This window comes from Camarhynchus parvulus, chromosome 5 (assembly GCF_901933205.1).
Source record: "Camarhynchus parvulus chromosome 5, STF_HiC, whole genome shotgun sequence".
NCBI classification, from domain to species: domain Eukaryota; kingdom Metazoa; phylum Chordata; class Aves; order Passeriformes; family Thraupidae; genus Camarhynchus; species Camarhynchus parvulus.
Window position 1 is genome coordinate 44,133,888 of NC_044575.1, and position 26,526 is coordinate 44,160,413.

General features: G+C 38.3%; 1 protein-coding gene across 2 annotated transcripts in view; it reads right to left on the bottom strand.

Moving 5' to 3' along the window:
- Positions 1 to 1,433: 1,433 nt before the first annotated feature.
- The window catches only part of PTPN21 (protein tyrosine phosphatase non-receptor type 21), a 43,972-nt gene continuing 18,879 nt past the window's right edge, over positions 1,434 to 26,526 (bottom strand). The window contains exons 7-20 of one of the 2 annotated variants that reach the window (XM_030949346.1): positions 25,328 to 25,415; positions 25,037 to 25,125; positions 22,554 to 22,641; positions 21,886 to 21,965; positions 20,646 to 20,747; positions 20,065 to 20,125; positions 19,380 to 19,464; positions 15,726 to 17,191; positions 13,338 to 13,475; positions 11,497 to 11,718; positions 10,224 to 10,352; positions 9,670 to 9,904; positions 8,852 to 9,012; positions 1,434 to 7,891 (exon numbers count right to left, since the gene is read on the bottom strand). In XM_030949346.1, coding sequence (XP_030805206.1) covers positions 7,763 to 7,891; positions 8,852 to 9,012; positions 9,670 to 9,904; positions 10,224 to 10,352; positions 11,497 to 11,718; positions 13,338 to 13,475; positions 15,726 to 17,191; positions 19,380 to 19,464; positions 20,065 to 20,125; positions 20,646 to 20,747; positions 21,886 to 21,965; positions 22,554 to 22,641; positions 25,037 to 25,125; positions 25,328 to 25,415 — 3,073 coding nt within the window. In that variant the 3' untranslated portion in view covers positions 1,434 to 7,762. The remainder of the gene's footprint in view (positions 7,892 to 8,851; positions 9,013 to 9,669; positions 9,905 to 10,223; positions 10,353 to 11,496; positions 11,719 to 13,337; positions 13,476 to 15,725; positions 17,192 to 19,379; positions 19,465 to 20,064; positions 20,126 to 20,645; positions 20,748 to 21,885; positions 21,966 to 22,553; positions 22,642 to 25,036; positions 25,126 to 25,327; positions 25,416 to 26,526) is intronic. The other variant, XM_030949347.1, reaches the window with a different exon arrangement.

Consider the following 26,526-nt stretch of genomic DNA (forward strand, 5'->3'; position numbering starts at 1 on the left):
CAGACTGTCCATTACTCTCAGTTCTGCTTATTTGTCATTATTTAAACACCAGCACTGTGCAGAGGAATAAGGCTGACCTTTTGTCCTGAAAACAGGCTCAAATGGAGCTGTACTTCCAGCTTGATGGCATATATGCACTGAAAATGCTAAACTCACCATGGCAGCCCTCCTAACACCATGGCAGTAAGGACAAATTTGCTCTGACTGCAGGGAGTGCATACACTCAGCAATGCTCTTTATTTTGGGTAGATTGAGCTTTTTTGCAGTGCATCAAAGCTACTGTGTCTGATACCTGTCATTTGGATTCCTATTGCTCTTCTGGGTGTGCTAGAAGCTTCTCTCATCAGCTCCCATAAGTTTCTGGTGTACCAAGTCCTGGAGCTCTTGGTCAAGAAAGCTCCTGAAGTGCCAAATGTGCTAAATCCAAGCATCAAGTCACGTCCCTGTCAACCAACTCTGACTACCAGAAGTCCCTAATGGGAATTTTACAGTGGCTGGAAAATAACAACTGCAGTTTAAAACCATTTGGATTTAGAGGAAATTTAGGGTTTTAGACCTTTGCCAGAGGTCTAAGACCAGTATAAATAATGTGTGATCAAAACTGCTGAGTGTTTTACCATGAGCCTCAGGTCCCAGGAAGTCTCATTTTCCTCTTCTGGTTTTGAATCCATGTCTAAAAATAAAAGAGCTTTTCTTACAATGAGCATCACACAGGACATTCCCCAGGACTTGGGAACTGCTCTGACAAGTACAGATGTATCTATGGTTTGTAACTGGCTTACCTTAAGCTGATTAATGCCTTCAAACTGAGGGCGCCTAGAAGACAAAATTTAGTCAAAAGCTTGATTGTTTCAGATGGAGCTAGGTGGACAACACTCCAGATATTTAGCAAAGACAAGGAAAATGCACTTTTGCAATTCTTGTATTCACCTCACAAAGCCTCATTCATGCTGTACCAGGTGTGTAGAGCAAGCTGCTGCTTCACCTCCCTTTTTAACTCAGTGCCAATTCTAGAATGAAAATAACTTCAGTGCTTGTTGTTGGCAGCAGCTCCAATCATAGTAAGCATACAATCAACTGTTTCTTCTCTCATGTGCTTTTAGAAAGGGATCTCCAACTTTCAAAAGCTTTTAATCCCTCCTACACTTAAATGTTAGAGGGAAACTGGAAGTTCAGTACCAAAAACAGCTTTAGAAAATGCAAAACATTGTGAAAAAATATGACAAAGCAGCAGGCACAAGATTTTCCTTCCACAAAGATGACACCTATTAGTACTTGACACAAATTTTATACCCAGTACTTGTAGCACATTGGAAGAGGGATTACACCTTTGTGAACTGAAGGCAAAGTCCCAGTTTAGGATTACATATGAACAGTAAGTTCTTGGATTTTTCCTTTAATAATGGAACTATAAAAACTCATAATTGCTTCAAATATTTATTTCCATGGCAAAAATAGACTATAATATATTCATTTCACATATATTACATTCAGTAATACAAGCTTTTCTGTCTATGAAACACAATTTATACATTGTTTTACAAACCAATTTCAGTTTTACAAGAATTAAAGCTGGTTTGATTATACATTTTTACAGTATTGGTGGCAAGACAGCAAAAAATAGACATGTTAACCACTAGCTTAGTACTAGAAAATAATACTTCATGTTTGCTACTTTTAAACAAAGTCCCATTTAAATCCTTGCATACTGGCTCAAGTGAAAACTGAAGGAAATGGAGCCAGAGCCTGTGTTCCTCTGACACTAAGGACTCAATCCTACAAAACTGCTGACGGGATTTCAAACACCTGTTTGCTTTTAATGAATGAAGAGATTTCAGCAGTGTGCAGGAGTGTACATACTTGCTGATTTGCCAGGTAAAGCCTCTTAAATTTCCATCCAAGTGCCCCCAGAAAAGCCACAAAGAGGACAGATAAGTTGGGTATTTCAAAGCAACTTAAGCAAGTATCTTTGTAAAGAGCATACACACCTTGTCTGTCAGAATTGTCCAGCATTAGCAAGGTGACAGACTGGAGGATTTTACAGGGGTTTTCTCCATCAAATTTCCTACCATTCTAAAAATTAATGGCATTTGCAGTGTCTTTAAAGTACATGAAAAGAAAGCCTCCTAATTTTACCTAAATATTTCCAAATGGAAAAACAGCATTTAATTCCCTTTATAAAAGTTAGGCACCTTCTGAAACTGCTCATAAAATTAATAATTTGGTAGTTTTGATTGCTGCATATCTGAAACAAAAGAACATTACAGTATCTGCAGTTTTGCTCTTTGACTTGCCACAGGCTGGATCTGTTGTAAACTCTGTTCATTAGATTCTTTACATTTGATTTCTATCTTCATTCCCTAAGTAAAGCTGAAGAATAGACTTCAACAAAACACACACCCTGGAGGTTATTCTTCACCACCAAACACAGCATGATGTGGAAAATAGCAAAGAATAGAACCAAAGGCTATTTAGCAACAGTTTTTTGAAATGCTCATTGAAGTTAACAAATTCTTTTTTTTCATCCCAGTTAGACCTTAAAGTAACATGTGATGCCAACAGAGTGCACCAAGTTAGCTGGTCCCAAGCAAGATCCTACTAAGAATTTTTTTTCTTTAACTTTTCTTTTTACAGATACATTTGCAACAGCAGTTTAAGATTTTTTTCCCTTACCTTAGCACAGTGTTACACCATTTTAATGTCACTGTGTTGCAAATGCTGCACTGGAACAGACCTTCTAAGTACGTGGTAAATTCCACATTTCAAGTCTCATTGGTAGCCCAGCCTTAACTTGGTGCAACTCACACCAACTGTAAACACCTGGCTTCATTCAAAACATAGTTAGAATTTTGAATCATCTCACCTGCATCCATTAGAAATTATCACTGCAAAATTGCAAGTATGCCTATCTCCCCTGCATTTTGTATCTGTAAAACCAGAGACTGTAGTTTGAAAAATCTGACCTTTAATAAGTAAACAGAAATTAAGCTGACAGATTGCATTCAATACATTTGGAAAGGAAGATATGTAAAAATAACAGAGCCTCTGAAAAAGTATTTGGAGTTTAAAAAAAATCACATTTTAAAAAGCCAGTAAAAATAACACCTATGACTACATTCACTTACCCTAACATGCCATGAAAAACATACCATATGACTCAAACCCTGCTAGCAGCTCTACTTTGGATACAAAGCATTCCAAATCCTCCTCCAAATGCCTTCTGCCACTCCTCACATCCTCACTCTCTAAGTCCAAAATTTTGTACTTGCACAAGAGAATTTCTTTTGAACTCTCATCTACTTTTCCTTTGAATGCTGTACTTTCCTGTATGCACATTCCTGCTGCATTCTTTTGGTTAATTCTTGTAATCTGTATTAAAACTTAAAGCAGAGGTGCATATTCATGCTTCAAGGGCTCAAGCTTTCACTGGCAGTAAGCCCATGCTAATTCCCACAGTATCATGAAGAACTGCAGGAATTTTGCATCTTGCAGGGCTGGACTCTGGCTTTCCACAACTTTGCACTATCAGGAAAAAACCCAACCCTAAACACTAAAGCACTGAGTTCTTAGCAACTGAAGCATTGATTCTTTCAAATTGATAATTTGAACTATTGAAATAGAGTGATGGGTTCACTGTTTTTAAATCCCAGGGATTTAGTAATGCTATTGATATTAAAACAGAGGTTTCATTACACAGCTATGATAAACAATCCTGCAGTTTCCAAGTTTGGTCCAGAAGCCATTGAAATCTATGAGCCACTCAACTTTAACAGCTGCTCCAACACAAAACATGCAGCAGCAGCAGCTGGAGCAGCAGCCTCAGTCTTACTTATTACAGTTAAAGGAGCCATTTTGGAGAAAATTGCTCCAAGTGTTGCCCACTTCAAAAACAGATACACAGGATTACAAGAGAAGCCAAATGTGAAATGTCAAGAATCTTTTCCACTTTAGTAAAAATTTATTTTACTTTTATTTGTATTTTACTTTTTTTTCTAAATGTTGGTGATAACTTAGAGCAGCTTTTCATCCATAGAAATACAGGAACATTGCCTTGGTCACCTTCTTTGAATTAAATGTATTTCTACATATAAACTGTAGCATCCTGCACCTTGTGTGAAAGGTATTCCAGTGAGTGAAACATAAGGCATAAAACTTTTCCTGCTCTTCCTGGGGGGAAGCAGAAAAGGGGAGCACTGCTGTGCAGGCTGCAGAGGCTGTGCAAAACCCCCCTGTGCACCTCAGAGCTCCTCCCTCACCAAACAGGGCCAGGAGGGACAGCAGCCAACCCAACTAAGTCAGTGGCATCTTTGTAATGGACAGGGCTCTGACAGCTTCTTAGAGAAGAGGTTTTAGCCCAAGACTACAAAGATTCACTGGCCAAAAAAATCTCTCATCAGAGCAACCAAGAAAGAAACCAAATATGCAGATGTCCTTACTACAGTTTGTATGTTCTTCTCCTGTCACTTCATATAATTTGATCCTAGAAAGCATCTTCTATCTAGTCAACAAAAGACCATCAAATCTGTCTATTGACAGTATATAGCACCTTTATTTGTCCCTGAGAGCTCTGACATCCCTAGAGATCAGAATCATCTTTGCCATTTGCTGCAAGAATTCTTCATACAACTTTTCTTACTAAACAAACTCTGTTCAAATCTTGCATAATCATCTGATTTCATCCCCATAAAAACAGATACACATTTGGCAAAATTGGACAGGCTTTTAGAGAAATGTTCAGTTTTTTGACAAATAAATCCACCTCTGACTCACAGTGTGACTGGATTTGGACAGTGGATATCGTTATGACATCCAAAACTTCATGAAGCACCCAGCACAACTACATGTAAAAATGCATCCCTTTTCAAGGCTCAGAACAAGAGTGCTAAAAACTGAATTGTCTTTTATAAGTTAACTGGAAATCTAAACAATGGTTTTAAAAATAATGTTTTTCAAGAAGGTTGTGAAGTTTAATTTCATTTGGTATCTAGAAGAGAAACTGCTCATTTTCAATGCCCACTCGGAGCCATATGCTTACAAACAAAAGCAATCCTACAGTGTTCAGTAGAAAAACTCACATAAAGTCAAGTCTGATAAGGTCAAGTCTATCACTGCAAAAACAGACTGCTGATGGACAGAACTGGAAGCTGATGGGGAGGAGGTAGCAGTGATGCACTGAAAAAACCAAGACTGTGACTACCAGATTTGAGCAGAACCACCTCTAAAAGTGAACACAGCTTCTTTTAGCTAAACAGAAAAATAAGCCAAAAGACACACATTTCCTCACCCACCTCAGATAATCCCAAAAATACTGGATTAAATTGCTTGCTATTATGGTTCCTTTTAATGCCTCACAGCTGATGTTCTGTCTCAGAAACTGCTGCTTGAGGTTCTGGCTGTCCATTATGACATTAGAACTGCATCTATCAGGTTATGAAGAGCACAGTGCAAAGTTAAGAAATGGAAAATGTACAAGCTACATTTTAGAGCCTGCCCTCCCACTCCATAACAGTTCTGTAGATAGAAGTGAACTGTGGCAAAAATTAACAATGTTTTTAAAACCGAGCATGATAAAAATAGCTAAGTATGTTTGCTTCTTTCAATACTTCTGTCAACACAGATATGTCAGACTGGTATGTTTGCAAGGTTTATGTATAAAGAATCTATCTTCAGCAACTCTGGTTTCCTCTGGACTTCCAGTTTTATGTTTGGCAATTAACAATTCCTAGGCATTTTATATAAGAACAACATTTCTTTTCCCTAATCTGAAATATTCAATCTAACTTATACTGAGAGTACAACAAATCAGACTGCTTCCAAGCAGACCTGAAAACACCAGATCAATATGGTGTACCTAGAAGTAATATCTTTTGTATAAAATGACATACTGTCTCAGTGCCATTTGGACCATACGTTTAACTTCATGGAAGCAGCTTATTACAATTACAAAGGAAATTGAGGCAACCTATTTATAATTCTTAATTCATGTTCTGGGACACAACTATTGTTTTGAAGGAGGTTTAATAGTTTCCAAACCCTTGTTAGAGCTCAGAAAAATAACAATTTCAGCACTAATAAACCTGACTTTTCATTTCATTTTATTTCACTAAGCAGGTATCAAGGGAAATGTACACTTAACCATGCCTGCAGACTGGTCTACTATACAGGGATTTTTAATTAAACCAGATATCAAAAAAATATTGCTCAATTTGGAATAGGGATTTTCAACTCAGCATCTCAAAACACTTTGAAAGGCAGCTAAAACCACACTGTCCCCACCGAAAACCACAGAGGATTATTTAGGGAGATCATCATTTGACCAGTAGGTCGTACCTGCCTACTTTAGGTCCATGCCACAGCCACTGACTCAGCCACTTACACAGCTACTAAATTACCCCCATCTCCACTGCGTCCTCTAAGAGCTCTTTCTCTGCAATTTCTCAAATATTCCTCATTGCAACGCTGCACAGCATTAGCAAAATTTGCCCTAGCACTAACAGAATAATCTGGAGGATTCTACAGAAACTTCCAGTACTTCACTGGCGTTCTTGGCTGGGAATATTAACGTATTTTAAGGTCATCTTTGCACTGTGTAAACCAGCAATCATAGCTGCCACACCTCCTCCATTACGCTTCAGACAATCATTTCCACTTCACCACTCTGCACCTTCCTACTCCCATTTTGGTTCTCTCACTTCATAAACTTAAAAAGCTCTTCTTAAAATAACAGGTTAGTAATGGTATATTACCAAACGAAACAATGCATGATTATAGTCTCTATATTTAGCTACATAAATAACAGAGCAAAAAAGTGCTTAAAACATTTGCATCCACTTTGATTTCAGCCAGTAAAAAACTGTCCTCTAAATATATGAATAATACTGAATATGTACTTTCTCTCATCCATTTGTTTCCAATAACCTCACAGATACTTAAAATATTTTTCCCCTGCCCATTGCAGGTAAACATGCCTCCTCTCAAATGAAAGTTATCAACAGTTACCATTATCTTTCACTTGTCTGTTCTATTACATGGCACTACAGCTAACTACCAACAGCTTCCCTAGGACTTTCTGCATGATTTTTGAAAAGTTGGTTCAAACATTGTCAGTCTTCTCCTCTGAAAAAATTGTTATCTTTAAAAAGTTTTCTGTTGTGGTGCTCGTTTTCTTTTAAATTTTTTAATCCCAAATATAAAAATAACTGTTCTTAAAGCAACAGCTTAAAATATCTAAGAGCTGCTCATTTTGCTAAATAAGCCAGAGGAAACCAAATGTTCGTTTAAAAAAATATAGATGTATTGTTCTAAATATGAAATTGAAAGCAGAATCAAACTGCTTAGGACCTTGACATTCCCAAGGGGCAGGTTTCTGATCCCATGTGCACCTACAGATTTTAGCTTTTGCACAGTCAACAATTATGTTTCAAAACATAATGCCAGCAAAATTGTACTATATACCTGCATTCCATAAGATACTTATTTTTGCTCAGAGTAACACCACCCTAAAGAACATGTGCACCCTAAGACCAGTACAAGTAAAATAATTCCTTAATGTGACTGTGGCTGAACGTGGGAAGAATTCAGTCCAGCAAAGATCTTGCTGTGCAGGGACTGTTACACTGACTCACATTTAACAGTCCCATGGCAGCCCGAAATGGTAACTCTGGGATTCATCAAATGAGGAGAACACCAGTGAGAGCAGGTCTGGACAACTCCAATTTTCTTTCTGTAAACTCTTGCAGAGTCTCTTAGGAAGTGGCAGAGGTTAGATTAGTCTGGAGCTTTTGAGAAACTGAATGAGAACTCCATAGACGAAAGTGTACTGTGAAAGAGTCTGCACCATCATCATTCTCTGCTGCCTCAACATATCCAGCACTCGTGGGATGTCCAGCATCTGCAAGAAGGGAACAAAACATTACAAGTGACTGGTGAGCAGGGAAACTGGCTTACATGCTCCCAGCAGGAGGTTCAGAGACCTTAGTCATCTAAGGACTGAGTCAGCTGTTCTGATTTCAGCTCTGACAATTCATTGCTCCTGCCTGCAGTATGGACTGCACCACACCACTGACCATCTGGGAAATAAGCATATTGGGAAAGTTACCTGTCTCATGGGGTATTGGTCTTCACAAATCTAATGGCTGAAAAAGTCTGTTACAGCGTTAGGAGAGGGACAACGAAATAATTGGTTTGTTGAGTTTCAGTTGACACATTATATTATTAATAAATATTTTACAGCCATTCACCTCTGGCTAGAAGTTGATAGGACTGATTTTATTCTATTAAACTACCACGTTGTCCACTACTGAGACTGATACTGCAAATACACTGCACCTAGGAACAAAATAATAACAAGTACAGAGACTGGCTACAAAGCATGTTCTCGAATATTATCAATTCTAATAAAGGCAAGGAGCAGTAAAGTCAGGATGACGTCCTGAAATTTGCTCAGTGGCTTAGGGCATACTTTGCTCCACTCAATGACTCAACATCTTAGGGAGTCAGGAATCCAAATAAGCATTCCAGCGCCTGGTGTGCCTGTGGGCAGCTCTAGAAGACTATTAACTTCTGTTGAATTTCAAGCACAGTTGTAAGGCCTCTCCCAACAGGTGCTCAGATGAACAGCCATAACACATTGTAGGCAGGTTATTGCCCCTTCCAGTACCTAACATGATTTAAAGCACAAGGAAGAAGAGGAGCTCGCACTCGCCTCATTGTGTTCCAAGCAGGTGATCATGATCTCTGCCAGTATGAACAGCCACGGACAGCCACGGACAGCCGTAACACATTGTAGGCTGGTTATTGCCCTTCCCAGTGCCTAACATGATTTGAAGCACAAGGAAGAAGAGGAGCTCACCTCATTGTGTTCCAAGCAGGCGATCATGATCTCTGCCAGGATGACCACCCCAGTGCGCCCCACGCCAGCGCTGCAGTGCACCAGCAGCGGGGGGTTGGAGCTCCTGGGCTCTGCCGTGCTGTTGGTGTGGCGCCGCACCGACTGGATCTCCTCCAGGTACGCTGCCATGTTCAACAGGACACAAATCAGTCATTTAGGAGATGAAGCCACATAAGCTATGCTATTATGCTGTATGACAGCCAGAGAGTAGTAATTTTACAACGGACATGCCACAGAGAAAGGATACATTGTACAAATCACAAACCCTCTCCCCAGTTCTAACATCAGCCATTTGAAGATGCACAAAATGAAGACTGCAACACCATAGAAGTAGGAGCCCATTGTGAGTTATATCTGCCCCATTTTTTAGCTGCATTCTTGTCACATTAGATGCAGAAGTCATACCCCAACCACAGCAATATAGATCTACAAGGATCATCTAGCTTTTGTAAGGATTTCCTTGCCTTGTTCTCCTATTCCTACTAAAGACAGCTACAGCTGCAACATACTCAAATGCATAGTATGCAGTGCAATTATGTTTTATTCTATATGGACTTCTGATAAATTATTTGCTTTAGACAGAAGGAGTCACTTTAATAAATTGGTATATTCCTGCAAAAAATATAATTCAGTATCTCTTGCTGGTGTGAAGAAACCTCTTACAGTGGGACGCTTGGCTTACTTGTCCGAAGTTACTTCATATATAGCAGTCATTTCAGAAGGTATTAATAGAACACCACAGACCACACCCCAAAACAAAGCTATTAAATACAACTTACATAAAAATCCCTTTAAATCTTCTGGACAGCCATGCTCTGGCCAGTCAGTATACTGCAAATGCCAAACCGTTCTCTCCTGTCCTGTGAGAAGATGTTTAATCTTCAACCCTGTCGTTGCGTAGCAGCCTGAGTCGGTGCGGAATCGTGTGGTAATCTTAAATCTTCCATACGTCACAGTGTTGTGTCTTGAACCAAGACGTGGCCAGTATCTGAAGCTTTTTTCTCTCCCACTTTCCTTAAAAGTAGAACAAGAAACCTTGCTTAACAAGAAACCTAAGAACATTCATACAACTAATGTTCCTGTAGTAACAACTGTATTTCTCCTCCACTAAGCAGTACTAGCATGTTACAGCCTCTTACTGGGAAAACCAACTTTCCAGCAGAAAGAGTTTGCAAATTGATTTTTCTGCCAAAGGAATCAAGACAGAAAGGGGTCACTAGAAACTTATCTTCAATCGGTCTAGATGTTGGAGCAAACATCCCCCTCCTCTAACAGATTATTTAAAAAATCATTGTGGAATTTCTGGGAGAAACCTGACTCAATTTATACTCACTTCCTCTGCCGTCACCATAGCTATGATGGCAATCCCTTGTTCCCAGATCATCTGCCAGAAATCCTGACATGTGTTTTGCAAAGGGCCCTGAGTGGCAATGTAATCCCACTCTATGCCACCAACAGAGATCTGTAAAAACAAAGACATTAGATTAGTAATTATTGAAAACCCTCTCCCCAGTTCTAACGTCACCCATTTGAAGATGCACAAAATAAAAAAAGACTTCAACATCACAGAAGTTGGAGCCCATTGTGAGTTATATCTGCCCCATTTTTTAGCTGCATGTTGTCACATCAGATGCAGAAGAGACACAATTGTACAGGTTCATAGCTAAATAAATGTATTTTATATCACAAGCTTCATGCAAAACTGAGAAAATAAAATTGTATTTCTCTTTTGTGAATTTAAGGTATTTTAGCAAATTCAGGTTTAGAGAAGCTTTCATACTCTGGTGCTGTAAATATTATTACAGTACTAGCTGTCATTTCCTGAAAAAAATTATCTTGCTTGAGGAGGGTCAACATTTGTGAATGAAGCAGAGAAACTATGATGCCATGTCAGTATACAAACAGATTTATTAAAAAAAGACAGTAACACAAGCCCTGCTTTGACAATCTCAACTCTTTTCAGAAAAAGCAACTGTAGTTGTGCTTAGAGCAGATAAATGTACTGAAAAATGAGCTGCCTTCAAGGTTCTTGAAGACACCCTTCAAATTCTTTTAAATAGAGCTTAAAGAGTTAAGGATGGGGAAAGACGGCAGCTGAAGGTATTGAAAAAGCCAGTTTCCCCCTGGCTCTGGCTCTGGCTCTAACCATCCAAAAAATCTTAGGCTAGGAGCTAGCTTACTGCCCATTGTGAATACAGTCTGAGAGCACAAAAAAGGAAAAAACAATGATTGTCACTGCAGCTCAAAAATATCACAGTCATTGCAGAGATCCCAGTTTGCTTTAAACCTATTTGCCTCCTTAGCTCTGGGCAGAATGGAGATGCCTTCTGTTAGCAGCAATCCCCAGAGAAGGAACACAGAAAAGCGACAGTAGATCAAATCAACACAGAATCAAAATGCAGAAGATCCCTCCAATAATCAACCCTCCATAATTCTAGGTGATTAGGAAAACAGGTTCCTGCTTTCCCCAAAGAAACCCTGGAGAAGAAAAGAAAAAGAGAGATGGAGGAATCGTCACTGATCTCACCAAACCAAAAACTGATAGTCAGATGCATTTTCAGTTGCACATGAACTGGGAAATTTTTTTCCAAGAGCATTTTTCTCACCTTGATATGGGATGCATTGATGTAACCCGTGTTGTTTTCTTTGGTTGGGACCAGCTCCACCCTGGTATCATCATAGGGAAGGACGTCCTGGAAGCGGTTCCTCTCGGCGTTCTCGGGCAGCCGGGCTATGGAGCACTCCCCATCCAGCAGCCTCTTCTTCTGGATGCGCTCGTACTCCGTGAACACCATCCCCTGCTCCAGCCGCTGCTCCAGGGCTCTGCACTGCAACACAGCACACAGACATGCAAGGTCACGCTCTGAGGGGAGTCTGTTTATACAGAGAACTCATGAAATATAAAATGGGTGCGTTTTCTTCTCCTCCATACTTCTGCAATGCTTTTTCAGCTATTAATGTTTCCACAAGCATACCAGAATAAAATAGAGGCAACCCTAACCAGCAGGAATTTTGTTCAAGTGAAAACTAAGCAGCCTGTTATACTTCACTAGGTCACAAAGATTTATTTGGATACTGCTGGTAAAGGAAAAATTACTTCATATTTTCTGTAAAGACAGCCCATCTGGGGAGAAAAAAATTGGCCAACCAGACAGCTGTACCATACTGCATACTGCTTCAAATACCTTTGATCCACCTGCTCAATATAGCAGCTAGGTGACATCATTTTAAAGGTCTCCTTTAACCTTAGAATAAACTCAAAAATAATAATAAAAAACCTCACAAACCTAGTTTTTTTGGATGGAGGAAAACTATTAGAAAAATATCTGGGTTTATACTTTAACTGCAGCAAGTTTCTAAGGCAGGAAAGCTGCCTTAGAAACTTGCTGCAGTTAAAGTATAAACCCAGATTTTTTTTCTAATAGTATAATTCAATCTTTTTTATTTAATAAACTACTCCCTCCTCCCCTTTATTCTTTCGAAACCAAGTTGTTTCTAAATCATAAGACACTTCTGGAATTTCTGCATCTCTCTGCCAACAATAAGGAGGAATAATATGTAAGATTTCAGCCAGAAAATTTCATCTATGTCGCATGTCCCCAGATTCTTACAGCAACTGCTCTGTGGTATCAGGTCATAGGAGTGTCTTATATCAAGTAAGTATGCCAAATGTTACAGAGGAAGGTGTAAACTTCCCTCATATGCAATTTGCACAACAATACATCAACTGCACAAACTCATTTATTATCTTTAGGCTAAAGTCACATATTTAAACTGACAATAGCATGAAGCTGAGCATTTTTTTACTAGTTTTTACTTTTACATTTCTTTATCCTGACACAAGCTGATGGAGTCTTATATTTCTCAAAGAATGATCCTCAAATTCTAGAACCTGATGTCCTCTCATTGATCTGACATCCTCTACTGAGTTTAAAATTTCAGCGCATCAAACAAGTTCTATCTATATTTTTGGGCTCTACCTGAACAAAACAGATAAATTCAATCTGCATAAGTTGTATTCTGGGGATGCAATTTAACTTCAAACTTACTCTAAACACCATATGAATTACTAATAACTGCAAATAAAATCAATCTCACGCTCAGAATTTTAAATTTCACACCTTTTCACTCTGGAAAACCCAAAATTAAGAGAGAAAGCAGGATGAATTGCACAAAAATATATCAGTAGGTATTAGTTAATTCACTTCCTGTATGTTCAAAGGGTAAACTATAGTTGAATCACTGTCATCTTAAAGAAAAATCTGAATTACACCCAATACTTCTAGCAATGATTTGTCAATCTGGAATATTTTTATTTTGTTTCTGTTCTCAGCATTTGAGTTGCCCTAATATGAAGCATTTTACAGTCAACAAAATGTACCATTCATAAGCATGTGATTTTGAAAAATTGCTATTGTAAATCAAGCATTAAAAAACTTCAACATACTCGTTCATCATTTGTTGCTCTCGTCGATTCTTCCTTCCCCTCATCTGGCAGAGGCATCCTAGTCAATGCCAGTCCATTTAGGGCAGCTAGCTTCAGAGGCCCCATTTTTTTTGCATCATTTTTATTTTTTTTCATACCCTGCAAAAGAAAAGCTAAAACTTGTAAATATTCTTAAACATCTGATGAAGTTATAAAGCAGAAACCAGATGAGTTCAGCTAAGCAAAAGATCCTTCTCTGGCCCCTTCTGTGAACAGCTCTGACCTTTTTCCTTGATAAACACTGCAGTGAGAGATTAGGGTGGTGGGACTACATTCCTCCAGGGACACAACACAGGTCTGTCTTCATTCCAGACAGGTTAATGAAACTGCATGAGAATCACAAATATTGTTCTCTACAAAGCTCACCACTGAGGGTGTGAGGTGGCAACTGCAGATACTTAACATTCTTGAACAGACCTGGGAACATTTCCCAAACCCAAAAATACATAACAACGATTCCTTACTAGGCTATTCAGTTTGCAGGCACTTTTCTTCCCGACAATCAGGCAATGACCATATACCTTTAAGATATTTGGATATGGTTAAATGTTTTACTAAGCTTGCAACAAACTTGACATACAAAACACGAATACAGAACTGCAGACACATTTGAGTCCTGGACTGGGCCACGAATCTAAATTACAGAATTACCATTCATTATTTGGTAAAAAATGTCAAAGGGGATTTCTATGAAGGAATCAATTCAAATTATTCTTTTAAAATGGGTAAGAGGAAACTTCACCATTCCCGCCATTGCTAAGTTTAATTGTTAACAAAAATACACGGAAAATATGAGCACATGTGCTGCTTGAATGATAATGCTGTCAAAAGTTAAATGGTGGTAAGAAATAGGAAGACAAACCTAACAGGATGAGACTGCATTTAAAAGTGAAGTGAACATAAACACAACAATAAAAGTTCATTGAAAAGCAAAATGTGCAAGCATTGGTTGGGGCCAGCTTTGTAACTAGGATATTCATCTCCATTGTGAATACAGAAAGGTAATGTTCTGTATTATGCAACAACACTTAAATGTTTCTGAAGCAGAAACTATGTTACAAACACTTGCAATGAAAAGGTTCTAATATCAATTTAATTTAAATGTTGACAGGAACACACCATAACGACCTGTCAAAAAGAAAAGCAGGGTACGATTGGTAGACACATTACTGTCTGAAAATGTATCTTTTGGAGAACAAGTACTAAGTAACTATCTAAATGTGATCACAAGGACAAAGCTATCCCTTTTTTTCCTTACAGCCACATTAAAAAACAGGAGAAAAAAAATGTAGAAAAACATACAAGTTGATGGAGGTTCATTTAATTGCGTTCAGCTCCATGTCTAGCTGACAGACAAAAACTTGTGAGAGTAGTAACTATTTCAATACACAGCTTTTGCACAGGTTAGTTTTTGCAATATCTGCTATTACCACAGCAGTACAATTTATATAGCAGCTCCCCTGCAGTCCAGTTTGTGCAGGAAACTATTTGACACTAACTCAGCTATCAATCAAATTTAAAAGGCAAAATAATTTTATAAAATGGTCTTCCTCTATTAGCATCTGAAATCTGCCACAAACTACACTAAACTGAACAAAATTTTAAAGCAAAGTGGGCACTAAAGAGTGCCAGTGAAATTGTGCAGTCCACACAGACCTTGATGTTTCTGTGAGGTGGGAATTACGGAAAAGGTGAAACTTGCAGTTTTTCACTATTTAGGGTGTCCTAAGATTGGAGCAGGAGAAAGAGATATGGCAAGCAAGAAATACCTTCAGTGGGATAAAAACAGCTTGAAGAGAAGGCAAAAGGGAGAGGATATGAAAAAAGGAAGGCATGAAGTAAAGAAGAAAATGCAAGGAAAGAATTTATTCCTTAAGGTGTCAGCTTCCCTCTTAGGTCAGAAGAAGCAGGTAAACAATTTTTTTTAAAAGTAAACATTTTGGCTACATATCATTTTTCAGTGAGAGGAAGATAAGAAAGTTGAATAGAAAAGAGTTGCTTCTGCTCCAGATAAGAAGTAGGGCAGAATAGGCATCTAGAACTGATTTTAAATTAGCTCTTTCTAAAGTTCCTAGCCAGGTTAGGTTTTCAGATGGATGGAGACTGCACAGCTGGATTTGTGTGGGTGGACTAAGCAAACAGAACTCAGACACGGCAGAGAAGGGGATAAAAGACAGCTAAGCAAAGTTAACCAGGGAAACATAGAAATATAAAGGTCAAGCTTAAGGTAGCTTTAATTCAAATATTTTAAAAGCATCTCAGACTGACTAAAAGAACCCTAAACCTCAAACAAAAACAACAATCAACTGCTACAGACAACTCAAAACAAGACAAATAGTATCCACTTACACCTAGAGGGGGAAGGCCTTCCACAATATTCTTCTTCCCAGACAAAAGATCGGACACAGGTCTCTTCTTTACTGAATCTTTCCTTACTCTGTATCTCCCTGATGTTGTAAGATCAGATTCTGACATAGATGGAGTAAGCAGTCCTTCCCCTCTTCTCTGTACCTGGGTTTCTACTAGTAAATGAACAGGGCTCATATCTTTCATTCTCTTTTCTGCCTCTGTGATGTGTAATTTAGGCTCAAGGATATGCAAAGGGCCAGCAGATGAAGCAACAGAGCTGTAAGGGTAGTTTAGTACTGAATCATGAGAATAACCTCCCATAACAGATGAAAGTTGGGTTTGATCTTCAGGGAGAGGAGAAAGACTTGTACTGGCCTTATTCTCTTCTTCAAATTCTTCTTCTTCCTCACTACTGTGAATCAGCATAGTGGCATCTGACAGGGTTTTCTTGTGATCACAGTTCACGCACTCTTCTTGCTCACCTTCTTTTTGCTTCGTTCTCTCCATCAGAATGTTGGGCTGTGATCCTTCTGAGATAACTCTTGGAAGAGCCACATCTGCTGCAGAAGCTGACATGGTCCTCTCTTTAATTCTTATTCCTTCAAAGCTGGGAGTTAAGCCAGCTATTTCAATACTGTTCCTTTTCTGCAGCTGAGCGTGGCGTGCCGATGTCAGAGGTTCACTGACCTCCTGAAGAGAATGAGCCACAGGCAGGCTGTCCTCCTGGAACGTCTGCACAGAGTGGTGCACTCGCCTGGTGATGAGATCTGGGTTGCTGCTGCTGATGTAGATGTGCCGGGAAAGGTCTGGAGTACTGTTTGCAGGCCTGGGGTACGGGTACGGGGGAGGCGGGCGATAGACTTGAGTCTTCATTATGTTGGGTGCTGGGTAATCCTGAGACTGGAGCTGCACATTTGTCAACTCAGGCACACTGACTGCCCCAACAACTGGGCGCTTTTCAGCAGGATAGGGGTAGGGGGATTGGCTATGGAAGCTGTAGTTCAGGTTAAATGGATAATGGTTAGACTGTGGGGCAGCAAAGTGGGCATGCTCTCGAATTTCAGGCTGACTGTAAACTAAGGCATCGGGCCTGCTGTAAGCATATGTGTTGCTGATGTTAAGATTTCTCATTGAATGACTCTGCCTATCTGTGTGCACCATCCCCCTGTTGAGCTGTCTCATCACAGTCTCATAGTCTGGCGTGGGACGATAAGAAGGTGGTATTAGTGCACTATGTCTGTGTGATGGGACATAGTCAGTTCTGAGCACATCGCTTCCAGTAATGCTTGGGTTAGAGGACATGGGGGATGGCTGCAAGTAATGCTGTGGATTGTTCAAGGAGTTTGTGCTGTGTGCACTATAGACACTCCCATTGCGGATCCGACCACTGTAGTCGTGAGGGGCTCTATCCAAGCTAGTCTGAGAGTGACAGTAGTATCCGTTCTGATTGCTCACAAAGAGGTTATCTGAAAGCAAAGTGTAAGAACAATCTTTATGTCCAGGACATCAAACAAAGTTATCCTCTATTAAGATGCAGCTAAGGCAATGTTTGAGATTTTTAAAACCTCAGTTATTCTTAGCTACGTATTGAAATGGGAAGGAAAAAAAACCCAAACCAAAATCCCAGCTTTTCTGTTGTTGTTGAAAACCAAGGTACATAAACCAGAATAACGTATTATATTTATTTCAATCATGTAAATCCCTATGGGAAAACACCATCTGTTTATGAATTACTTTCTCCTCTTTAGGATAGGCTTCCTAAGTTTCAGTCCAAAATAAACAAAGTTCATATCAAGCCACACTACTGAAAAAAATTAATGTCTACGCTAGGATTTGCACTAATGCACTCAGTTTGAACAGCAAAGAAAGGAAGAAAGGGAAAAAAACCCAACAAAAAACCAAACCAAAACAAAAATACCACCAAAACCCTAAAAACAGCCCTACAACAAGCAGACAAAACCCCTTGCTCTTCTCTCTACTACTCCTTCAGGACGTATGTAGGCATAGCACAAGACCTCAAAAAAACCAAAATTACCTTTTCTCCAGAAATTTTGAAGGCAGTTTAAACTACCACCATGTATTGTTCACATATATATATACACCTACACTGTAAAGAAAATGTTCCAACAGTTCATACATCCAAGACATATTTAATAATTTTAATTACTACTTCATTGGATGTACAATTTGCCAGTCTCCAGATTCAGTCATCACTGTAGATGCCTTCATGATTTAACTGTTTGGGTTCACCAAAATAACTGCCACACTTATGTTAATGAATTTGCTGAAAACTAAAAATTCGTTTATGAAAAAAATGTTCAAAAATTGAATACTTGTAGTAGCAAGTACCCAGCAATACTTACAACACTAAACTGCAAAGAATTCAGTTACATTCTGAATGTAGCTGAATACCTGTATTTCATTTAGATCTGTGTAACTCTGTTTTGATAGAAAATGTGCTTATTCTCTTCCCAGTGAGCTGGCCTTTTAGATCACTATTTATGCAGCAGATTTGTAGGTCTGGAAAGTTCCTATCAAACTTGAGGAGACTTTGCAAAAGATTAGATTCAGCCCTTCAGGGCAGCAACTTTGTTAATTAGAGACACAATATGTAACAATCAAAATAATGAAAGCAAGCAGCCATGAGTCCACTGTAAAGTGCTAAGGTAAGGAGTCTAAATTGCTTGAGAATATTAGCTAGGGTTTCCTTGAGTCTTTTTTCTTTCTTTGTTTCAATCAAATATATACCAAGTCCATAACCCGCAAACTTCTTTAGCCTTTGAATTCCTCAACACCTTGTAGTCTAGCAAATTTAGACAAATATCTCTCTTCCTGCATTCTGAATTCAATTTTTAAATTTTTTTTTATTTGTGTGAATTGTCTTGGGGCAATCTCTTTGCAGCTATTAAGACCAATATTGACAAGGATCTCACAATGCCATAACATACCAGTTTGATACATGGACCAAAAAAAGCAATGATCAGCTTAAATACACACACGACACCTCAGTCTACAGTTTCTGTAGATGTTATCCTAACTAGAATTACTCTACTTCCATAGGAGAGGACATGGAGGAGGAACAGTGGAGGAAACTGGGGTTGTTTGGCCTGGAGAAAAAGAGGCTCAGGGAGAACCTTACTGCTCTCTAAAACTATCTGAAAGGAGGTTACACTGAGGTGTGTTCGTGTCCTCCCAGGTAACAAGCGGCAGAACAAGAGCAGCCTCAGGGAAGTTGCATCAGGGGAGATTTAGATTGGATATCAGGAAATTTCTTCTTGGAAAGAGTGGGAAGCATTAGAACAGGCTTGTCCAGGGAAGAGGTGGAGTCACCATCCCTGGAGGTATTTAGCAGACCTGGAGATGTGGCACCTGGGGACATGGTTTAGTGATGGATTTGAGAGTGCTGTGTTTTTGGCTGGACTTGGTGATCCTACAGGTCCTTTCCAGCCTAAACAATTCTGTGATTCCATGACTCTATTTCACATTAGCCTACATATCTAGAGTAGCAGCAAACACTTCAATGACTGTTCTAGTACAAACCTACCCCATGTTCACCTATCAATTTATTCAGCTATAGCTAAAGTAGCTACGCATATAAATTAAGTTTTTACCTTCTCAAATTGTGTAGTGTGGTCATGGATTTAATGAACTTACCTTGAGAAGTTGCATATGGTTCACTGTAATGACCATTGTAATGCAGCTGAGGTGGTGGAGGCATCATATAAGGCTGAGGCTTGGGCTAAAAAAGCAAATATCTTACTGTTACTTAAAAACTGATTATTCATTTTAAAAAGAATTATTGAAGTTTTTCTAATACATAATGCATACCATTGTGTATATATATTTATATAATATTATATATATATTGTATATAATATTATACACACAGTAATAATGTGCATTATATAATCTACTATAATATAATGTGTCTACAAATAAACACATACAAAGCCTTAGTCTTAAACCATTTCTCTAAATCTGCAATATAAGTTTCTCCTGTGAGGTCATACCAAAAATAATCAAAAAGCTAGGAACAAAACCTTGAAATTACACTCCACTAACCCGAGACTGCATCTTGCCATCTGACATCTAGCAGAGTCTCCCAGAGACAGTGTTCAAACTGAAACCAGAAGCATTTAAAATATTTTCATTGCAATTGTTTTAGTTTCACTATTTAGATATTACATAGCAGCTCTTCCTACAAGTCAGAAACAGTTCCTCACATACTAGACTCATCTTTTTCACTGCTAATTTCATTTCACTGAGGGGAAGTAATATTTGATTCAAAGTCAACTGAAATCCATAAAAATGCAAACATGAATCTACTTGCTTTCCTTACCATGGACATCCTGGATGAAGATCGTCTTCTAACAGGATTCACTGTAACTGGCTGAGTTTGTCTACAGAAGGAATTTAATGATAAGAAATTATTCTTAACAATAGCAAGACCTATTTCAAAAATCAGAAAGCATTCCCAAATTCAATTAAAAGTCACTCTTAAATCACATTTCCGGGAGCCAGGCATACGTTGGTCTTCCACACGAGCGTCAAAAGGAAAGAGCTCTGTGCATTAGCCACCATCAGAAAGCAAAATCAAAAACCCAAGATCAAAATATCTCAGTTAATCTCCTGTTCTACAAGTTGCCTGTTCTAAAAGTCAGACATAAAACTGTTTACAGATGTCACAGGATCTGTAAAGCATTACTATAATGCATTAGCATTTGTGTGTTCTAACATTGATGCTAATGGAATGAATTTTCATAATTTGTTGGATGGCTCCAGGACATAACGTTCAGAGGTCTTAAGTTCCTTTTCCCCCCACCCTGTGCTCTGCATCTCATAGCAAGACAGGTCAAAAGACAGCATGATACAAATGCAGGAACAGGTACTTTTTAGTGAGAAAGATGATTTTAAGCTCACCCTTTGGGAAGTGAAGGACGAGAAAGGATTGGAAAGCGTGGAAGAGAAAGAATGAGGGAAGATTTCTGAGAGCCCTCCTCAGGTGGAGGGTCCAAGGAGTCTCTAAAGACAAGGTATGTATAGATTTAGAAAAAAAAAACCCTGAAGTTGATACAGGCATGCAAAAGACAGCTTTCAGCTAAGGACCAGATGACAAGAAATCTTAAGAGAAGAAATAACCAGAAAAGTTTTTTTGAGGACTTAACCTGATCTAAAACTACATTGTGGTTACAATTAGTAATCCTAGAGACAGACATTTAATATAGAACTACAGATCTGATGTTATTTAGACAGAAATGCCCAAGTCCCATGAACATACTAGTTCTGCCAATGTTTCTTATCACTCTCAAAAGACAGACAAGTTTACAAGCTTTGAGGTATGAGGTTTACTCTATTTCAAATTTATGTCACTTCTCAAATAAATTAGCATTAAACACACTAATGAATCACCTGTGGCACAAAATACTTGATTATCTTTCCACTGGCCTCAGCAGATATCAAACATCTATCTTCCCATGTATGAAGAGGAGTGAAACATATGGGAACCATGCTTTTCCAATGATAGACTATTCACTGTGTCTGATTCTCTACTCTTTGACTGAAGAAACTTAAGTGAAGGAAAGCTGTTCCAGTAAAGTAGCTCAAATTCCAGCCATTGATTTACAAGTTGGAGGCCAGCCCATTTAAATTTAATTTGATGAATTGTATTAAATTTGCTTTGCACTGGTGCTACTTGAGCTATCCAGATTCCATGGATGTCTAAAGAACCACATACCTCATAGCTGTCAATCCAGCACATTTCAGGAGTGCTTCACATACACTGCCCGCCCTTTTAAAGCCTCTAGTGTCCTTTCAGAGCAGTTCACCCAAACACAGGCCAAAACCCTGCTGGTTCCAGCAGCTCACAAGCCATAGCGATATTAGACCCCAAAGCAACTGAAGTCTCTCACAGCACTTTGATCCAGAAGCAAAGGCCAAACATTATTACTTATGGTAAGATTTCAGCACTTAATATTGTTTTCTGTTATAAATCAGGATGTATTTCAAAAACTGGTGGTAAGTATTTTCTCAAAAAAGATTAAGAAAATTAATCCAAGTCATCTAAAAAGGACAGTAAAGACTTTACAGAGGGAGTGGGAGATTTCACTTCCCAATGAAAGCTGCAAGGGCACCAAGAGTTCTGCTAATGTAGTCTACTTACAGGCTGCATTTATTTAGTCTGTAAAATTTGTGTCTAGCCACACACATCCTCCACACATATTTTGCTGTTTCCATATCTTCCTGCCAAAAAACCAAAACCCAATATTTGCATTAACATTCATACCCTTCACCTGCTTTCAGACAAGCCACTGAAAATTTTACAGATCCAAATATACACTCTAGTCTAACAACTTTCTTAGACTTAAGAAATTTGAAAGTAGAAGCCTTTTGTTCAAGATACTTATCAGCTATAACACTAACACAATTACAGTTAAGATTACCATAAGATTGTCAACAGCTGCCTTTTGACAAAAGCAACTGGTAGATGCTGAATAAAATGAATTCTGCCCACTCCAGCAAAGCTCTAAGGCTATATTTATCTTTAATTGCCACTGACTTGTCAAAAAAGCATGCAAGAAATTTTACTGGAATGGATGAAAATTTTTATGACCACATAACCAAACATTTCAATGTACTCAACATAAAAGGTCCAATTTTTAATGCCTTCCCACAGAAAGCTGGCCAAAGACAGTGTTATTAAATTTGACACACTCATACATCTCAGAGCTGCTAAATATATAGATAGTAGGTTTTAACCTTTGAGTTAAATTATCAGTTTTAACTTTTCTTTTACTGATGACTTTGTGAAAAAAATAAAAATGTACTCACAGTTTGGAACTGAATTGTCTCTTCTTTGTTTGCCAATTCTAACGCAAAAAAGGATTTATTGTGGGACATGTTGGCAATATCATGCCACCTGTAGACAAAAGGGACAGGATATGACTGGACAAGCTCTGATTTTCAAACCTCAAAAAATGCAACTGCAAACCAGAACCACCATCAAGAATGTGGATAAAGAAGATCCTCATGAGGGGACGTGGAGGGGCAGACACTGATCTCCTCCATCCCGTGAGCAGTGACTGAGGGAATGCCCTGAAGCTGAGTCAAGGGAGGTTTAGGCTGGATATCAGGAAAAAGTGTTTCACCCAGAGGGTGGCTGGGTACTGAACAGGCTCCCCAGGGAAATGGTCACAGCACCAGCCTGACAGAGTTCAAGAAGCATTTGGGCAATGCTCTAGGACACAGGGTGTGACTCCGGGGGAGTCCTGTGCAGGGCCAGGAGTTGGACTCCATGGTCCTGATGGGTCCCTCTCAAGACAGTATATGCTATAAATCTATGATTTTGTTAAATACTATTTTATGATTCTGTGAAAAAGTTCATTAATCTATCTGAACAAGTTGTAGACCATCACTTCCATACCATTAATGGCTGCTGAAAGGAAAACATGTATGTGACTAACTCTTGGGAAGATGTACAATATGTACCGTAAGATTATTACTTGTCTTCCATTTGAAATTCTTCCAATTACTGAAAAAAAAAATCAAATTTAGACAAATTTAGTCATCAGTAAATGATAATGTCCCATCTGCTTGAAAGCAAACCCTACATTCCAGGGAAAAAAAAAATTAAACCTCCACTAAACAAAGCCTTTAAGACATTATTATGCATATTTTCTAGAACTCTTACACATTGACAGATGAAAAAAATTTAGATTGCATAAAATATGTTTATTCATCTTCTTTTTAAATGCAAATTTAGCTTGAACCATTAGTATTATGTTAGTGTAAATAAAGCCTGTATCATCGATTCATTAAAAGAATATTCTGCAGTAAACAAACACATGGAAAAAGCATGACCTGCATATAGGGCTGTCTGTAAAGGTGTTTATATGACTCCCATTTTCATTACACAGAGGCGTCTGTTAGCATTTTCCATAGCTATTGCCTCATGTATATATGAGGCAGAGAAACATTAACGTCTCCATTCTGATGTAGAACAAAAATCCCTCAAATTTAAGGCCTTGGTTCATAAACATTTGTGGCAGAGCTATGAAATTACCTGAACCAATCTCAAGCATAATCCAGTCTTTGTAAATCATACTAATGGGTCATTTGTCTATGCTTTATTGCTACCCAAATAACATGATATTGCTATCCATGATGGAATTGCCCATAGTCATAAAACAAACAAGCAAAAGAGCAGAAAACTGGATCCTGAAATTGGAATATAAATACTTTCTGATGCTTCCCAATGAGCAACTTTCTTCATATGTTTACAGACACTACATGCACAGTTCTTGAGAATTTATGTGCAATGCATGTACAAAGCTTTATTCCTCTCCCTGTGTGTTTGGTAAGTACAGCTGTTGTTTAATGCTGCAGGAAAGCAGAGCAGGGCACTTTGATGACACCAGACAATTAAAAAGAGCTCAGCATCAGCTCTCCTGTCACAGCTGAGACAGAAATTTTTCTAAAGGGCATTTAACAGTAGTGAATTTCTAAATCCTGCTAAACAAAACTACTGACAGAAAGAAGCAAAGCTGGCTACTTTCTCTAATCCCAGAAAATCACCAGTAGCAAAGTTTCAGTAACTGCTGGACCATAGGATTTCAAGATTTCTGTTCATATTCAGTCAAAAATTCAATCCTAGAAGGTTAAAGTTCACTAAGAATAAGCCCTTTCTTGCTTTAATAAAAACTAAATTGTCAAGACTAATTTTATAAAAAAACTCAATTTTTTTTTCAATTTATTCTGAATTCTGCCCAAAGATGCCCAAGCAACAAGTCTTAGAGTCAGTGGGGAGCCATTTCACATGAAGACTGAATTTTAAGTGTTTAGGTAAGTCAGAACTCTGTCTACAATTTATAAGAACATTCAGTAATAAACTAAAACAATGTATGAATCCAAAATAATAAAATATTATTGTGTAACTCTCCACATATATTATATGAAAGGAACTTCTGGACAATTTCACAAGTGAATATTTCTATATGATGTGACAATCTCAGGATTTAAGATGCCCTCTCTGCAGAGAATTTCTCCTTTTTGATTCAATAAATATTTTGCAATGCAACTGTATATTAAATATTCATGTCTTAGAATTAATCTGTCTTAAAGAGATTCATTTTGAAGTTACTTCGTTGAGAAATTCTCACTGGCTTCAGTATTCACTCTAGCATGATGACTACAAGACTGTGTTCAGGTTTATCAAATGCATAAATACACATCATATCTAAGAGTCATTGATGCTTGTGAGAAACAGACTTAAAATGTGAAGTTCACTAAGATATTTATGAAAGAACACTACTAACCTAAATACAACAGGAGGACGACCATTTTTGTGTTTCACAAAGATACCATCAAGACATGCTCCAATGAATATGTCACTTCCTTGGCTGTCCTGTAAAAAGTTGCAAAAAATTACACAAGTAGAGAAAAAAGTCTTCAAAAGCTAAGTTACCTAAGAAACAACTGCTTTTATGAATTCTGGAGCAGAAAATTATGGGTGGTTTGGGGTTTGGGTTTTATTTACTTTTGGCAGGAACTAAATACTCTAAACAGGGAGAAAAGGGCAATTAGACAAAGATCAAAACCTCATTCACCTTTGCAGGATAGGTCTCTTCACCATAGCCCTCCATTCTTTCCACTTCTTGCATATATAACATTTCTGCATCAGGAGGAGTAAGGCCTCTACAAATAAAACAACAATCAGCTAATACTGCCAATAAGAAAAAATCATCTTTGTTTTACTCTGGAAGACACTGTCAAAGTTTGAGAAGCATTCCCAGGACACCCAGGCAACCATGAAATCGTGCTGTTTCTATCTGTACCAATGGCTGATGCATTTGGCTCAGCCTCAGAATAAACACTTCAATTCTAATTATTTCTTTCTCTCTGGCATCTTTAGGGGTAAATGGCAACAAAGACTACTAGTTAATATTACCATCTCTACCAAGGGCAGAAAATTATCACATTCTTGATCAAATCCAACACTGTCTCCACATTTCCTCACTTTACCAGAGGCACACATGTTCAAGACATGAATGTCTTCTATATTGCTATAGGGGAAATAGGAAGCCTGGCACTTTACATTTCAGAAAAGACAGTTTCATCTTCTAAATGCTGGCTATTTTACTGTAATACTTTGAAAGCATGAAGACAAGATCTGTAGGTAAAGGTAGAATTCTTTATAATTAGACCAACGGACAAAGACAGCTTTCTCACAGACTTGCAGCAGTATCACAGGGCTTAAAAGCTTGTCTTTACCTACCCACCAACATACCTCAGTTACCTCATAAAAGACATCATTTCTACCTGAAAAATCCTGTAATGTTGATTGTTATGGCTCTCAATACTTTTTCAATCATAAATCTCCCAATTTCTTCACTTTTTCCTAACGTCATGAAGATTAAGTTTTCTTTGCTGAACCTGAACCATGCAATCTTGTAACAAGTGCATTTTAAACGTAAGTGTGACTGCAATTTTCAAACTGTTGTTTTAAAACAATAGAGGGGAAAATGTCCAGTATTACTCACATAGCCACAAACATTTTTCACTGATGATCTGACACAGAGAACATAACTTTCCTTTGTCCTGGACTGTGGCACCTTAGCCCTCTTCTACCTAAGGTCATAAGCATTCTGGCACAGTTACTGTCTCTGCATTTCTCCTGCCTTTAATACCTCCCAATGTTGTTTATCAAGAAACATCCTTACTAGGGTCAGAACTTCACATGAATGAGTCAGAAACATGATACAGGTGAAGTCACACTATATAATTGTGTCCTGTATTCTTTTCAAGC